The following is a 16,439-nucleotide window of genomic DNA, read 5'->3' as shown; positions in this document are numbered from 1 at the left end:
ATTACATATTTATCCAAGTTTTGGTCTGAATACGTTATCTATGAACGAGTGATTTGCATGTATTTGGAATATACTGTCTCTTTCCATGGCTCACCTTTCTTCCATTTCAATTGCATCTATCCTTCTCTCGTTCCTTTTCATTCCACGTATCTTTGTCTCACAATGTATCTGTGTATATATACAAGCTTGTATCAATTTCTATAAGGGTATATGTGTTTGGTCGACAGTTTCATCTGGTGTATCTAATACCAATTTCATATAATGTATCCGATATCAAGTATCTAGTGTATTCAATATTGGATACAATGTATCCGAAGACAAACTTGGATAGTTTATCTGCAATGTATTTAGTTCATCTTTGAATCGATACATATATCTTGTATATATATATATATATATATATATATATATATATATATATATATATGATATATCAAATTGTATCGCGCATAAATACATACTTAAGAAGAAGAAGAAAGATGATCATTGTCTCATCACAGGCAATGAAGCCACCAGTCCGTGAAATTTCCAGCCACAAGCTTCACTAGCGGTATTGTCGTGGTAGATCAAACAAAGGTTTTCAATTTCTCAACCTAGGGTTGAATATATGAACTAATTTATATACCACGCGATTCATTAGAGAGGGCAAGAGAGGGAGAAAGGTGAGTTAGCGAGGGAGGAGAGAAGCGAGTGAGAGAAGTTATAAGAGTTCGTTTAACATAACGAAAATTGGGTACCTGTAATTTAAACATTATTGATCAAAAAATTCAATTCAACTGGGTATTTAGATTCCAATCTTCAATCCTTCAATATATAGAGACATTTCTCAACAATAAATTTCATGTTTTGGTCTTTTTCCAATGTATTGAAGAAACTGGAACTTAAAATCAAAAGAAACAGTGTGGTAACCGAAGGCTAGTTACAAAAAAAAAAATTGATGTACATAAATGAGAAGTGAAAAAAAATAAAGTTAAAAAGAAGAAAAATTAGGAGAAACTAAACCTATATATGTAATGAACTAATGATGAGATTCATGGGGCCTAAAAAGAAAGAACAAATTACAAGGCTCAACCTATGAACCTTTTGTTTTATCTATCCCATTGCTTATCTCAGCTTCTTCACCTTTGATTTTCGCCTTTGTTTATACAGCTGTCTACGTCTCTGGCTAGCTTTAAACGGATCTGCCCAGTTCTTGTCCTGCTTCACAGCTCGTTCCCATCGATCCTTGAATATTTGCAGCTCATAAGTTGATTGTCTCCGAATCTGCAAAATGGGAAGGCAGTTTTATGAAAACAAGGGGCAGATAGACAATAGTAATGCACACAACATGAACAATGCCATGAAAAAAGAAAGTTATATGAAATAAATAGGTTGTCGTATAAGCAGACACTCACCTCAGATCGCACATCAACAACGTGCCTCTGTAGGTTAAGGAAAAGAAAATGAAAATCAAGGACAAGAATCAGTTAAAACATCAGCAGAAGAAGTTAGATGTTGGGAAAATTAAACTCTCAAAGTACAAAGTAGAATTGGATGTATACCTTCACAGACTCTTCAGAATTTGAATCCTGCACATAGAAAAAAAGCATGGTGAATGGAGGTATAAAGAAGCAAACACAACAATTATTATAATATAGCCTCTATATGTAGACTTAAAGAACACCTTATCTAACATATTCGGGATGATTAATGAGGATAGTTGCATAAACAAATCAGAAGTCTTTGATAAGTGACATAGAGAGTTACCTTTTTCAGTGATTGTCCGCCCAAAGTTTGGATGCTCTGGTGCACTACATATTCACTATCAACTACTCCCACCTTTTTGGATCGATCTCCCTATGATAATATAAAATTCACGTAGGTTTAGGGCTGTATCAGAACATAATGTTTTAAAGAGTAAAGAGAAATGTATAGCAATTTACAATTTAGATTACACTCCGTAGACAGAGGGCATAAAAACATACACAGGAAGGGATGAGAGGTTCATCTTGTAAATTAACAAGTTGAAAAGAAAGTTCACCTGTGCACAATAACCAAGTTTCATGTCCATTCCCCATCCATGAACAAGATCATTCTGACAGGAAAGAGGCAAAGAGCAACCATTAGCAGCTCATGTAAACAGGATGATGAATCAGTACAAGAGTGGAAAATGAAAGTGGATAGTGCGTCCACACGGCATGTCAAAAGTGCATGTGGAAAATTAATTCAAGAACATCGCTGAAACTTAGAGCACATTAACAGTATACGAGCATTTCAATCCAAAATGAAAACAAACATGATTAGAAGATGAGCAAATGCAACAATTTATATGGTACTGTTTAAGTTCTGACACAAACCAGACATAGTCATCATCTCTAAGAGAACACTGCTCCCCACTCCACCAAGAAGAATGTAACTTAGAGCACAGGCGCACACAGTAGAATTCTTAATTTTAAGCTGCCAGAATTCTTCAAAATGAACCACTCATTGGGATGATCAACTAAACAAAGTGACAAAAACACTAGCACTCAATCAAAACACACTTCTAGGATACTTTTGCCAGCCTCTTTCAAATCGAAAATCAAAATATCCAAATCCAACATCCTCCTCAAAACTTACAATTATATTCTTTTTTTTTTTGAGCATTGGTAAAGTTACATTTATATTCTCTTTTTTTTTTTTTTTTGAGAAAGGTAACATTCACTTACATTTATATTCCTGATTTAAGTGTATGCATAGAGTTCTTAATAAAGGCTTGAAAATGTCCTATCTCAGCAAAGAGAGAAACAAAGTTCTACCTGTATAAGATGCCAGGCACAAAGCCATGCAGATCTGGAAAAGACCGGAGCCATTCCCTCCACAAATCTGTAAAGGAGAGTGAATCAACCATTCTTCTAATGCATGATAAAGAAAATCCGGAAGAACTAGCATCTACCTCAAGACACTCGAGAAGTTAAATATTCTCAAAATCTTTTTTTTTTTTGTAGAACAAAATTGTAGGAAGAGAATATATAACAGGGTCAACTTGAACATCAGGAACTGATGCAAAAACTTATCCTGACCAACCAATGCCCAAAGTCTCATAACAGTCTTATCCAGTAATTGTGTTACACTTACCCGGTGCATGGGGGACCTTCGCTTTCGTCTGAACACTTCGTACTACCTCTAATATCGTAGACCCTTCTGCAAAAAGGAATTGTGCATCAGTATTCATCCAAAGGAGGTGCAATAAAAGGTTGAATTTGGGTGGTTGGATAGCCTGGCGGACTTACCTGTGGAACCTATTTGTTCTGCTTCTTATTGTGATTCTATGATGGATACCAGTTGAATTCGGGTCTAAAGCTGGCTGAGAAATTTCCAGTCCTTCAGATTTTACTATTTCAAGGTACCTAAATAACAAAAGATGCAATTGAAAGAAAATTATAATTAGCAAAGAGGCATGTAAGACTTGTTGCTTTCATGATAACTAACAACCATCCTTCTAGAGCAAGAAGCCCCATAAAAAAGGAAGCCTGATTAACAGAGTACGCAATAGAAATCATCCATTGACATGACAATGTAAATACAATAAACTGTGGATACTAAATGAAGCAACTACTGTTTATCTCCTCAAAAGCTCGGAATGCCCAAATAAACATGTCATGACTTTTGACACCAAATGCTTGAGAAATAATAGGAGAGGAAAAATATCCAGGATCATAGAAACAAACTCATACTAATTTATATTTAAAATGATAACATCTGCCTATTTCTAAGAAAGGAATCTATAGGATCATTGTTCACAATAATCCACCAGGAGATATCAAATGATTAGATCTGTTTTATTTCCACAAAAAGAGTTAATAGAAAATATATTCACAATACTCACCAGGAGTGAACGAATTGTATCTAATGTATCTATTGGTGGATTAAAAATGTAAGATAAACAGAAAGCCAACTTCAACCTCGTGCAATCATCTTACCTTCCAGGATGGAAATTCTCCACACCCAAATCTTCATCCCAAAGGAAAATGTAATCATAAATTGAAACAACTGCAGGATGTAAAAATCTCTTCGCAAACCACCTGCATCAGATAAATTCACAACAATGGTGAGATATCATTTAGCATAAACCATACAAGCTAGATGCATCCACAATGATGAAAACTTTGCATAAGAAGAATACTAGAACCCTAAAGAAATTAAATAACACTTTGCATACAGCCAAAAGATGAGACCAACTTAGGATATATTAGGAGTTCATTCAGTCAAAAAGTCATGAAGAACAAGATAGCATCATTTGTTCAGCAAAGGTTGCAGGGTAACAATTCCATCCAGCCAAAAGATGAGACCAACTTAGGGTATATTAGGAGTATATTAAGTCTAGATTCATGAAGAACAAGATGTCATCATTTGTTCAGCGAAGGATTGCAGGGTATCCTGGATGGTTATTATGAAACAGACTAATTTCCAGCAACTCTGTGTTGGATCAGTAGATATAAACTTTCAGAATTAATGAGAAGCACAGATTAATCTCAAGCAACTTGTGGCCTAAGGATTACTCGGTTTTCACTAAAATCACACTGCAGATCAGTTGAACAGCACTTCTAAATCACAGAAAATATTGCTAGTCCAGGTGGCTAAGGTGTTCCCTCTAATGTGAATAAATCTGCCCGTGTCAATTTAATCCCCTATGGAGTGTGTATCTTACCATTTTGTCTGATTGTGAGCAACAATGTGAATGGCATCTTTACTCCATTGGAGGTCTTCCCACCCATCAACATTACCATCATAGTGGAATAGAATGACAGTAAAATTTGCTGAAAGAAACTGAACATCACAAGATAAGGTCACAGGTATATATAAGATAGTAAAATCAGAAAGTACCACAACATAAGTGCTCTCCATAACAAGCATAAATTAGATGTTATACCTTTTGGACGAGAGCATCAACATTGCTCTTCTGTTTGATGCCAACTGGAACTGCCAATAAATTATGAGAGCTAGAATTGCTAGCCTGAAATGGAGACACAACATTGCCACAAATTAAATGCATGACAGAGTGACAGACAGCACAGAGAGGGAAAAAGTGTGGTAATAAATAAGATATCAGTATCCTAAGGAGGTTGCTCTATTTTTTCAAAGTTCAGGAGTATAGAGAGTAAGACCTTTGCCTTTGACTTTGAACTAGTTGTTGACCACAGAGGCTTTAACTCCAGATCTGATCTTGCTTGGATAATACCACGCGGTAAACTGTGCAAGCTTCTCATATCCATACTAGAGTCCTGGTTGAAAGAATAAAAAGCATCACCATTGGTATAAGGATTTTTTAGGGGTAAATTAGTTCACCCAAAAAAATAAATTCTTTTTGGTGCTGAATTTAAGCGGATGCCACTCCACCACTTATAGTATTCCATTGTTTACTTATGTTGTGCACACCTTCTTTAGATTACAAGAAATAGTAATGATGAATTATAGAACTTCTTGAATTTCAAAAAATAAATCCTGTTGGTACTACCTGTGATGTGCAAGGTACAAAATCTAGTATTCTAAAAAAAGGAACATAACTACCTTTGAAGAATAAAACGGATCCAACCTTGACTCCATCTGAAAAGGTAAACAGGGAAAGGAAAATGTTTTTAGCAACATTGTATTAGGGTAATCAAGTAAAGCACAATTAGAAGGTCAATATATAAACTTGTACGCCACCAAATGTGTATCATCTGGCCTCTCTCGGTTTGATAAATGGAAAGTTCTCTCTTATACTTTCACATGCGACCCTCTAAATGTCAAAATTAGAAGTAGCAAATGTTAGCAAATCAATGGCAGTACAATGCAATCATACCTCTGTCTGTTGATACTGATAATTGGTGGTCCTATATACAATAAACAACATAACTATACAGATGATCCACATAAATGGTAGCTGTCTCATCTTTACTCCACATGTTCCCTGCAATTCAATTTCACAAGTTAATGTTTAATAAATCTATGGATTGTTAGCTAGATAATCAGGTCATTAGTAATTCCTAACCAGATAGCATTTACATACCCCGTCAAGGAGAACACTCCTTTTCTTCAGCAGAAACACCGCCATAATTTAATTGCCTGTTGCAGGCGAATATGAAACAGAAAAAGTTCTCATCGAACACTGCAACAAATATACACATATCAACAACTAGTCTTAACAAAGAATCTAGCAAAATAGATTTTAAAGCCGTTACACATTTATCTCTTTTCTGCAATTCATTAACTGATGAACATTATTTCTAATATAAAATCTCCAACGGAATTCCGTATCTAGCAAACAACGCATACAAGGAAAAGAATGTTGTGCTAGCTATCAGTTTGACCAAAATGGAATGAAACTTAAATGTACATAAGATTGCCTAGTAACTCTCTCACTCAGCCGATTTAACAGGTTATTAACACACATGAATACAGTAACCAATTTCTTTTGACACCATTTATGGACAAAACCCAAAAAGGATCTAGCGACCAATATTCTATAATCTGATTAGATCACAAAATTATGAGTTACCCACACAACTACACAGTCAGGCAACAATATCTGCTTGTAAATGAGAGGTCATTTTGCATTTGTGGTCACTAGTGGTTGACTAGATGTGCCCTGGAGGTAATCAAGCGTGTGAAACATTGGGAGACGATTATAGAACTGACAGGTCATTTTGAATTCAGGGTTGCTACTGGTAGACTGGATGTGCCCAAGAGGTAATGGAGTGTGTGAAAACTTTGGGACTAGTAGCTAGGTGAATGAAATGGACTAATACTATGGGAGAGTGGAAAAGATAAAAAACGCTAAGTGACCTCTTTCCATCGGAAAAAGCATTGGCAGAAAAATTTACCTAGTGAAAGATAGCAAGTGTTATGGCTGAGGTGTGAGCAAATTAATTGTAGACCACGCCCTTATCAACAAAAGGAAAGCAGTTGCAAGTTCAGTAAGCTATTCCAAGACAACTCATTCTTTGCCTCTTTCCATCCCCACCAACAAACCGACCGAAAAAATGGAAAAGGCAGTGTTGTCAATGATAAGATGTCTAATTTGAATGTAGAGACAGAGAATATGACAATTAAGTGACACGCAAGCGTTTGACAAAGTTGACGAATTCCACTAACAGTTGTCACCTTGTTTGATTTTCATGTATGCCAGAATTTTTCTCGGAACAACATTTGCAATTCACACGGCATCAAGACTACCAAAAAAATTGTTCAACCCACATTCTATGTTTTAATCTAACCAATTCATATAGTTCTATATTTATCTGCGTTGAACTAAGAACCATGTAAAACTAGATAAATGAATCTGGAAAATAACAGTAGTGATTAACAAAAATCTATCCTCCTCCCTACAAAAAGAAAATTGTGATTCAGAGTTTTTTAATTCCAAATAAAAAAGCTCACAGCAAACAGACGAAATTCCTAACATCTGCTCATTTTTTTTACAAATTTTGCAAATCCTATAACGAATTCAAAATTATTGATGAGGGAAACCATTGTTCAATAGGATCCAAAAAATAGGAGAATTCAAAAGACCAGGGGACAAAATTAAATGAAGAGAAGACGTTACTTGAAGTAATCAGTTTTCAAGATTACAACAAACAACCATTCAATGCATACTTAACCAACCATTAATTACACAAACACTAGCATTAATAAAACTTCGAAAAGCTAATGAATCTGATCAACTCACGCCACCCCATTAATTAAAGACTTGATCTTTTTTCAAGAACAATCACACCCAACTCCACCATGGGCTTAATTGTCATTACTCAACAACCTCCATAACAGCACCAAAAATCAAGAACCAAGAAAGATTGAAAACATACCTCAAGAACTGAAAACCCAACAAGGGTTTGTAGCAAAATAGCAACCCAACAGCTCCAGAATCTTGAAAAGTGAAAAAAAAAGTGAACCTTGAAGAACAAGTTCAAGTCTTTATCAGCAAAAACAGAACAGAAAATGGGACAAATCTACATATATGTATAGGTAAGCATATAGATACAGTATAGATATTGAAAGAAGTGAACAAAGGGTAGCAGTGGGGGGGGTAGGGGGTGTAGGTGGGGGTGGGGTTAAAGAAGGAGGAGGAGGGTTAGGCAAAAGAAAGAGTCTTTGAGAGAGACGAAATTGTTGGAAAGTACCTCGGTTTAAGGTGGCTCCTTTGCTTTCTCTAATCTACTATATACTGTAATAATGCACCTGTAATCACCTCCATTTTTGGTTTTTCTTTTTTTAATTCAACTGTTAATACTTTAATCTTATTTAGTTAAGAATACACAAAAATTGATGATGTACATAGTATTATTAAATTACAGAAATAATTAAATATTTTTGTTGTGGTATGATGTTTGCTAAAGTGTTTTGTGTATATGGTGTCCCTGGGAAATAAATAATTAACATATGCACGTAGTATAATTGTAGATTCGTGGACGGATCTAGGAGAAGGCGAGCATATTAATTTAAATTTCTTTAAAAAAAATTAAATAATATAGGGGAAAAGGATAAATATTGTCTCGAATTAATAATTTTATGGCATTGATGTTTCTATCGTTCAAAAATTAAAGCATGTATACTCTTTATAGTAACATACATACCTGAGTCAAAAAATAAATAATTAAATCATGAAGATATCCCAATTCAAATCATAAAAAATAACTTATTCAAATTAAATTCGAATTAATAATTAGATCAGTTAATATTGAATACAAGATAAGTATTTGAAAGAGAAGAAAAAAACAATATTGTGTATTTGACAATTGTATGTTAATCCATGGGATAAAGGATTTGAAAAATATCTCAATTTTGATCGAATTTGTTGTTGCGATACTAAATTTTCATACGAACCTACTAACTCCCTGAGCTATTTAATAGTGTATTTTAATTATATATATATATATATATATATATATATATATAAATGGAAACACGTATTTTTTATCTATATATGATAATGATGATATATCAAGTCGATATAATCACATAATTAATCAAGAAGAAAATTGTGACATGAGCAAAGACTTTATTATAAGAAACGTGTTCTATCAATAGAAGGTCAATTTTGGTGTTGACGTGTTGTATATTTCTACAAAATTTGGTTTTTAGTTTTAATCTTTTCTTTTTAATTTAACATATTTTTAATTCAATTTATAAAGGAGGTGGTTTAAAAAATGTATTCATTTTAAATTTATAACAAGTCATCCTAAAATCTGCATTATAAATAGTTTATATATAACTTATTTGAATGTAATCCTAATATTTTTGCAAATTGGAAAACTAAAAAATATTTTAGTGTTATTGATGCATGTTGATTATTCTAGAAAATTAGTTTTGACGTTTTGATTAACTTAATTAAAGTAAAAATGTCGAGTATTTATTTCTGGAATATTATTTTAACAATTTTTTTGCAAAATTTCGTAACTGAATTTCTCTAAATGAATCCTTCAAGTTGGAAGTTTGTTAAGTTCAATTAATTTACCAAACTTGCCGTTAAATTTTATTCGGAAAATAAAAAAAAATTGGTTGAAAAGTGCAATTTTTTGAAAAAAAAATTAAAATATATATTTTGGTTTTCCAATATATATGTGTGTTTTTGTTTGCCAACTTCTACCTAATATAAATAAATATTTCTAATATTTTTTTAAAAATTATGTGAATCGTAGTGTATGTCGGTGTTTTCAAATGGAGCAGCTGATTACTGATTTTAATACATTTATTTAGTTCGAATAAAATCTTATATTAAAAAACGATCATATATAATCTCTAAAAAGTTATTCATTAAAAATATAAATTATCAATTTTTTATAAGTTTTCCACTTCAAAATTAATTTCTATTAGTTGCTCCTTTTTTGTTTTATAATAAAAGAGAGTAACTAATAATTAATATAGAACTTGCGAAAAAATAATTCAAATATTTTTTTATTATCGATATCGACATAGAACTTTACATTGATGATTGTTTATAGTTTGAATTTATGTAGGAGTAGTTAAGTAGACAAAGCTCTCGAAAAATAAAACATTTTTGGCTTCTTAATTATTTTTGTGAATAATTTCAACAATTTGTTTGGTGCAATAATATGCCTTCTTTTGGAACTTTTTAAATATTTTGGGGTCCAGAAGAAGATGAGATTTGGTAATTTTTGCACCTAATTTATATGGACATTCAACTTTAAATGATTGCAACAAAAAAACAAAAAAAAAAGTTTTATTTTTCTAATTTTGTGGTGGTCAAGATTAAAGAATTGATAAAAAAAAAGTATCTATTAATTAGTAAATAAGTATCTGGTTGGATTTACGTGTTAATAATAAAGTCAATTTTTGACTTATATTACCTTGTATTATTATCAGAAAAAATGGTTCTATTAAACATAATAATAATAAACTTGTAATTTTTAACCTTGCATCAAGTGAAAATGGTGTGACTAGTATATAAGTGAAATATGAAATTATAAATATATAGAAAAAGAATAAAAAAAGAGTAGATTATTATTAGTAGAATCTAGTAGCTAGCTATACATAAATCATGTGAATCGAAATTGAAGGCGTGTGGGTGCATGTAAAATACTTGTGACCTTTCATGATGCTAGCTATTTTGATGATGTTTTTGGGATCTTATTTAACGATATAATATAAAATTATGAGATAAAATTAAAAAAAAATTTATAAGTATTTTGAAAATTTATGTTGCATGTTTTGTCGCAACACATAAAATTTCAAGTTATAAAACTTTTAAGATTATCTCAATTTTTTAATAATCTTACCAAATAAGTAAAATTTTATAAACAATCATAAATGTATTCTTTAAAGTTGCAATATTTATTGATCAAAGTTCTTTTCAATAAAAAAATGAAATTAAACGTAAGTTGTGATATACTAGTTGTTAATATAATCTTTTCATATAATACGGATAATTTCTCACGTTAAATTTGCAGTTCTCGTTCATGTGATTAAAAAGACGAATAAACATTGTTTCTTTAATTTCATCGGTAAATAAATTTGACAAAGAATAAAAAATTTGATGAATAAAATAGTTTCAAAAAGCAATGATATGAATTATAATTTTTTTTACATATGAAATAAATGTGAGTAGTTTTATAAAATATAAATTTATTGATCAACTTTATATTAAAAAAATCTCAAATCGTTATTTTATATACAAATATTAATTTTATGTCATAATTTCATATCTCGACGTAAACTTACATGTCCAACGCCTACTTAATTAATATGAGGCCACTGCTATTTGTGAGATTGAATATTTTATTATTTCTTATTTTTTTTCTCTCCTTATTCTATAGGCCCTATTATTTAATTTCTTGTTTTTTCCATTGTTTTTAGGGGGTGGGGGGGTCACATGAGAAAAGTGAGGAAAAAGTGTATTAACAAGGCTTTTTGGGATTTTGGTCGGAACAAAGATTTATTTGGTATTTCTTTTTCTTTGCAATTATTAGACCTAACACCTTTTTTTTTGGTTTCTTAAAATTATTATTTGAACTACCTGCCTAATTTTCGGTACAATTAAGTTAGGTTTATCTTTCTTTTTTTTGGTGGGATAGTTGGGTGGAGATGGATTAATAAATATTTTAAGTGTAATTTAAATTTATAGTAACATAAAAATTATTTTTATATGTTCTAGCTATAGTTTGCATAATTACGCTTTTAATATGTATAATTCTCTAGATACATTCAGTTTTATATAAATTGTTCATTTCTGTATAAACTCATTTATGCATTGTAATTTGTATGATAAAATTCGTATTGTGTAATTATAAGTGTATAAGACAAAAATATATGTATTTGTATAGACATGTTCTCTCGCTTTGTACAAAAACAAACATATTTTATACATTTATATATCAAAAATGACTAATTGTATACCGAATCAAATTAAAAAAAGATGGAATATTTGCTGTGAGTTACGAATAACATAAATTATGAATATAACATTAAATTTGAATTAATAATTTATTATTTCATGTTATTTTTCGATAAGTTAATTCTTTAATTATGGATAAATTTGAGTGTATAGTTAACCTTCATGGTGTACTTGAAACGAGCATTTCTTATCACCATGGTTATGAATATTCATAAATTTTTGAAAATGATTATCTAATATACCTATTTAATTATTCACGTGTGGAAGAATTATTATACTACCAAGCAACATTCATGAAGTGATAACTATATTTTTATTATACTAACGAGCAAACATTCATGAAGTAGTTATTTATTAAATCGACGTAGAAATCACAGTCTAGTGTCAATCACAGTCTAGGTTTGGAGGGTATTTTATATTATTTTATTTTGCTTGTTTAAGACTTTCTCTATTCATAATTATTCATTCACTTGATATATTTATTAATAAAATAATAGTAATATAGTGAAATTATTATTTTATCTTTATTAATTGTAAAATGAATAAAATTAAAAAATTTAAAATTTTCAAAAAGAATTATTTTTTCTAAATAATTAATTAAGAATATTATAAGTAAAAAAAATTATTATTTTTTAATTTATCATAATAAATAAATAACTAGAGATAACGAAAAAAGAAAAGTGAAAAAAGTATAAGTAATATTTCCGTGATACGAGCCTTAATTTTTTTATGTTTATTTTATAAAAAATAATGGGAAAAAGTGAAGAATTAACTTCTTTCGTCAATAAAATAAAATCAGTTCATCTCCAATAAATACACCCAATATTATTTTAAATCCTAGTATTTGTTTTCTCAATAAATTAATATATAATCTCTTAATCTATGTAGCAACATATTTTAAGTCCCATAACTTGCATTAAAAAAATAAAATGAAGATCTAAAGTAAAATTGATCTATGATATTGGGGCGGTTCAAAACTGAACTGAAATCGATAAGTTGAATTGATAAAAAAATTATTGATTTTTATAGTATTGGGTTATTAGTTTAGTGGTTTTGATTTTTTTTTAATTATCGGGTTATCGATTCTTAACGGTTTGAAGTTTTTTCTTAACGGGTTAACTGATAACGGATAGTAAATTAAATAACTATATTTATACCATTTTGTATATAAAGTCCTCAACTTAGAGTTTAATTTCCTACTTTTATTTTTGATTGTCTCAAACACTTGTTATTCTACCATGTAAAAGTGTTTTGCTTTTTTGAACAAGAAGTAATTTGTGAACTCAAGTGCATCGTTTATTTAGTTTATCACTTTGTTTTTAAGTGATTTTCTTTTATCAAATCTTAACGGTTAAATCGATAACGATAAAAAATCGATAAACCAATAACAGATAAGTCAATATCTTAATGGTTCTATAACAGTTTAGCATCTCTACAAACTGATAACCAATAAGCACACCCGATAAATTTTAAAATTGAATCAAACCGACCGATACACAAACCTTGTTTCCTTTATAAAAAAAAAAATATCATACAAATAAGGGAAACTATTTATTACTAATATTATTAGGTTATCTTTTATTCATATTCTTTTTCCAGACTCCAACTATATGGTATCTATCACCTCAGGTGAAGTCGCGCGCAAAAGAATAAATAATTAAATAACAAATATGCCTCAATTTGAATCACAATAATAATATATTCAACTTAAATTTAGATTAATTAGATTAGTAAATATTAAATATAAGATGATTAAATTCCAAAAACAAAAGTAAATATATATTTTGTAATTGACTATTTCCAATTTTTTTTTTATGTTAAACCATATGATACGGTCAAAATAAAGAAAGGGAAGTAATTATGTGGAAAAAAGAGGCAAATTGGTTAAGGGTATTTTTAACCATATACTCTATTTTTTTCTCTAAATATATAATTTTATATTTTTTAGATGATTAATTTCAACCTAATTTTCTGTTTTATTCTAAAAAAAAAAAATTCTCTCTTTCCTCAAGATATATTATTATTTCAATTTCATTCTTATTTTCTTATCTCATAATATAAATTCTCTATTTTTCCAATAATTACTTTATATAACTTTTATGTGATATAAAATTTTGTTCTTTTTTCAAACTTTTTATTTAATATAAAATTATATTTTATTCTAAATTTTTAGATAATAGAAATTACAAGAAAATATTATATAATATATAAATTAATGAACAAATTCAAATAAAAGTGAAATATAATTATATAAACGCTCAATTTTGGGAATAACTACATTGCTTCCATAAATGCTCTATTAATGAACTAAGGAGTTCAAAACGAATATTTTTGCCCTTAATTTTTTATGTCTAGCTAAAAATTGTTGAAATCGGAGATTTACATCTACCATCATTTCTGTAGTTGGAGTTGGAGCCTCTACGACACTTTAATTATTGCATTAAGATCACATCCATCCTCAGTTATTATGTTGTTCTAATACATGTAGTCATTATATCATTTAGCACATCCTTTTTCCAAAAACGTGACGGTCCTACAATAACTACAAAACATGATTGCAAGACTCCGAATACACGTTCAACATCTTTTCGACATGATTCTTGTTTCATTGCGAATTAATTATTATGTTATGTATTGTATTTTATATTGAATTTAAATTATTATGTTATGTATTATATTGCCATCTTATATTTGAATTATAATTTTATGTATTATATTTTCAAATTAAATTTTTCATCTTATCATTGAATTTTGTATATTCTTTATAATGAAAATTAATGATAAAATCAAATTATATTATTGTCAAAAATTATAAAAATTAAAATTTTATTATTGCAGGTTGAAAATAATATGTTTTTAAAAATATCATATTACATTGAAAAAGAATTGTGAATATTAAATATTTAATTAATGACATTATATGTAAAATACATATTTATTAGAAAGTAATATAAATAGTAATAAAATAATTAAAAAGTGAAATAGAGAGTATGAATAGTAAAACTACTATTCACCTTTCTCTAAATATGAAGAATAGAGAGTGATATGAACGGATTGGAGTGTTCATTTTTTATTTTATTTTTTAAATATAAACAAATAACAAATAAAATAGAGAATGGACCGAAGATGGTGTTGTCAACCGTCCACTAGGATTAGGGAAAAATTAGAGTCCTAACCCTATGAAGAATGTTATTCACATGGAAAAACAAATTGTTTAGGTATCTAATATTAGGTGGTTGTTTTCTAAATTGTTCAAACGGTCCCCATTTTATCTTAACTTGGTTTCAACAAAAACTACTCTAAATTTATATTAATATATAATAATTTATTCGTATTAGGTATTTTTATCATGTGAATTTATATGCACTTGATAATTATATCGATTTAATGAAATATATACTATTAAATATAGATTGAATTTCTTAGCACACACAATAATAAGTTATTTCATTCTAAAAAAAGAAAATGTTCAGTGAGCGATTCGATCTATAGCATGAATTTATCTTCAAAACCCTTCTTTTCTGATAAATAATTCTCGAGTTTTGAATGTTTATTATCTGTAGTGAAAGAATCAAAAAAGATTTTTGCATGATCGATTTTTATATATACTCTAAATACTAAATTACGATACACTAATACATATTTTCGCTTTCATAAATAATAATCAAGATAAATTAATATAATCTAATATATACACCAAATGCAAATAAATTTTTATTGTTTATATTAAACAACATGAAATTGGTATTATCAAGTGATTTAATAAGTGAAAAATATATAAATGTTAAAGAAAATTACATGCAAACACATGTTACATGTCTATTAATTTAATAATGTAAGCATTTGGGGTAGGTAAGTGTTTACCAAATATGTGCTAACCCTTTTTGAGTAACAATGTTGAATTAAAAAATAATTAAGATCTAAACTATAAGTTGATCTTGACATGTGGTGGAACTAGTTAACCAATGTAACCTTCTTTTAAAATAGTAACTTATTCCTTATTCTCTGTCACCAATTAGTTATAATCAATTATGCATAAGCTAAGGAGTTTTGTCCATTGCCTATTGGCTTAATTCTTTGTTTATTTATCTATTTTATTGATCACTAATTAGTTAATCAATTATGTGTAAGTTGATCTTGACATGTTTATTGATTAGGCTAACTACAATATCTGGTTAAATTATAGGAAATAATATCATGTGGTGATAATGGTCTGGTTTTCATTTTTGTCATTTCGCTTATGTGTAATGGGACCTAAGTTCTTTAGAAATTGAAGTTATGTTGAGACATAATTTGTGGATCGTATGCCCACAAAAAATTATTTGTAACGAGGGGCATCAAGTGAAGAGCAACACAAAAGGAGAAAATTGCAAAAGACTGTACTTCGAGATGACTTGGTTGATTTGAAGAATATTTATCCATACGGATTATACAGAATCGTTCCTTCTCTCAATGCCTTCTGAGTCAAGCCTGCTGCATTGCGCACAAACATAACAACACAATTGTTGGGTCCAAGTTTCAACCATTGGGATTCTTATTATACAAGGCCTTTTTATCCATAATATAGTAGGGCCTGATGAAGAGATAG

The 16,439-nt window shown here is 29.5% G+C and overlaps 1 protein-coding gene across 4 annotated transcripts; it reads right to left on the bottom strand.

The window, feature by feature from the left end:
• Positions 1-783: 783 nt before the first annotated feature.
• Positions 784-8,525, bottom strand: LOC101260688 (uncharacterized). Of its 4 annotated transcripts, XM_019212310.3 has the most exons (18): positions 8,121-8,337; positions 7,806-7,892; positions 6,825-6,884; positions 6,011-6,109; positions 5,804-5,911; positions 5,530-5,565; positions 5,127-5,243; positions 4,892-4,975; positions 4,670-4,788; positions 3,942-4,043; positions 3,252-3,368; positions 3,097-3,162; positions 2,778-2,844; positions 2,021-2,074; positions 1,747-1,836; positions 1,542-1,568; positions 1,395-1,421; positions 784-1,263 (listed from the first exon to the last, which is right to left on the bottom strand). In XM_019212310.3, exons 4-18 carry the CDS (start codon positions 6,053-6,055, stop codon positions 1,105-1,107), a joined length of 1,218 nt encoding a protein of 405 aa, XP_019067855.1. In that variant the 5' UTR covers positions 6,056-6,109; positions 6,825-6,884; positions 7,806-7,892; positions 8,121-8,337; the 3' UTR covers positions 784-1,104. The 4 variants fall into 4 exon arrangements, with proteins under 4 accessions (XP_019067855.1, XP_004232824.1, XP_025885179.1 ...); XM_004232776.4 differs by lacking the exon at positions 6,825-6,884 and having other exon boundaries at positions 8,121-8,525; XM_026029394.2 differs by lacking the exon at positions 8,121-8,337 and having other exon boundaries at positions 7,806-8,102.
• Between the last annotated feature and the right edge of the window lie 7,914 nt (positions 8,526-16,439).

Source organism: Solanum lycopersicum, chromosome 2 (assembly GCF_036512215.1).
Source record: "Solanum lycopersicum chromosome 2, SLM_r2.1".
In the NCBI taxonomy this organism is placed as follows: Eukaryota; Viridiplantae; Streptophyta; class Magnoliopsida; order Solanales; family Solanaceae; genus Solanum; species Solanum lycopersicum.
Note: the sequence above shows the minus strand (reverse complement) of the source record. Positions and strands in the feature narration are given on the sequence as shown.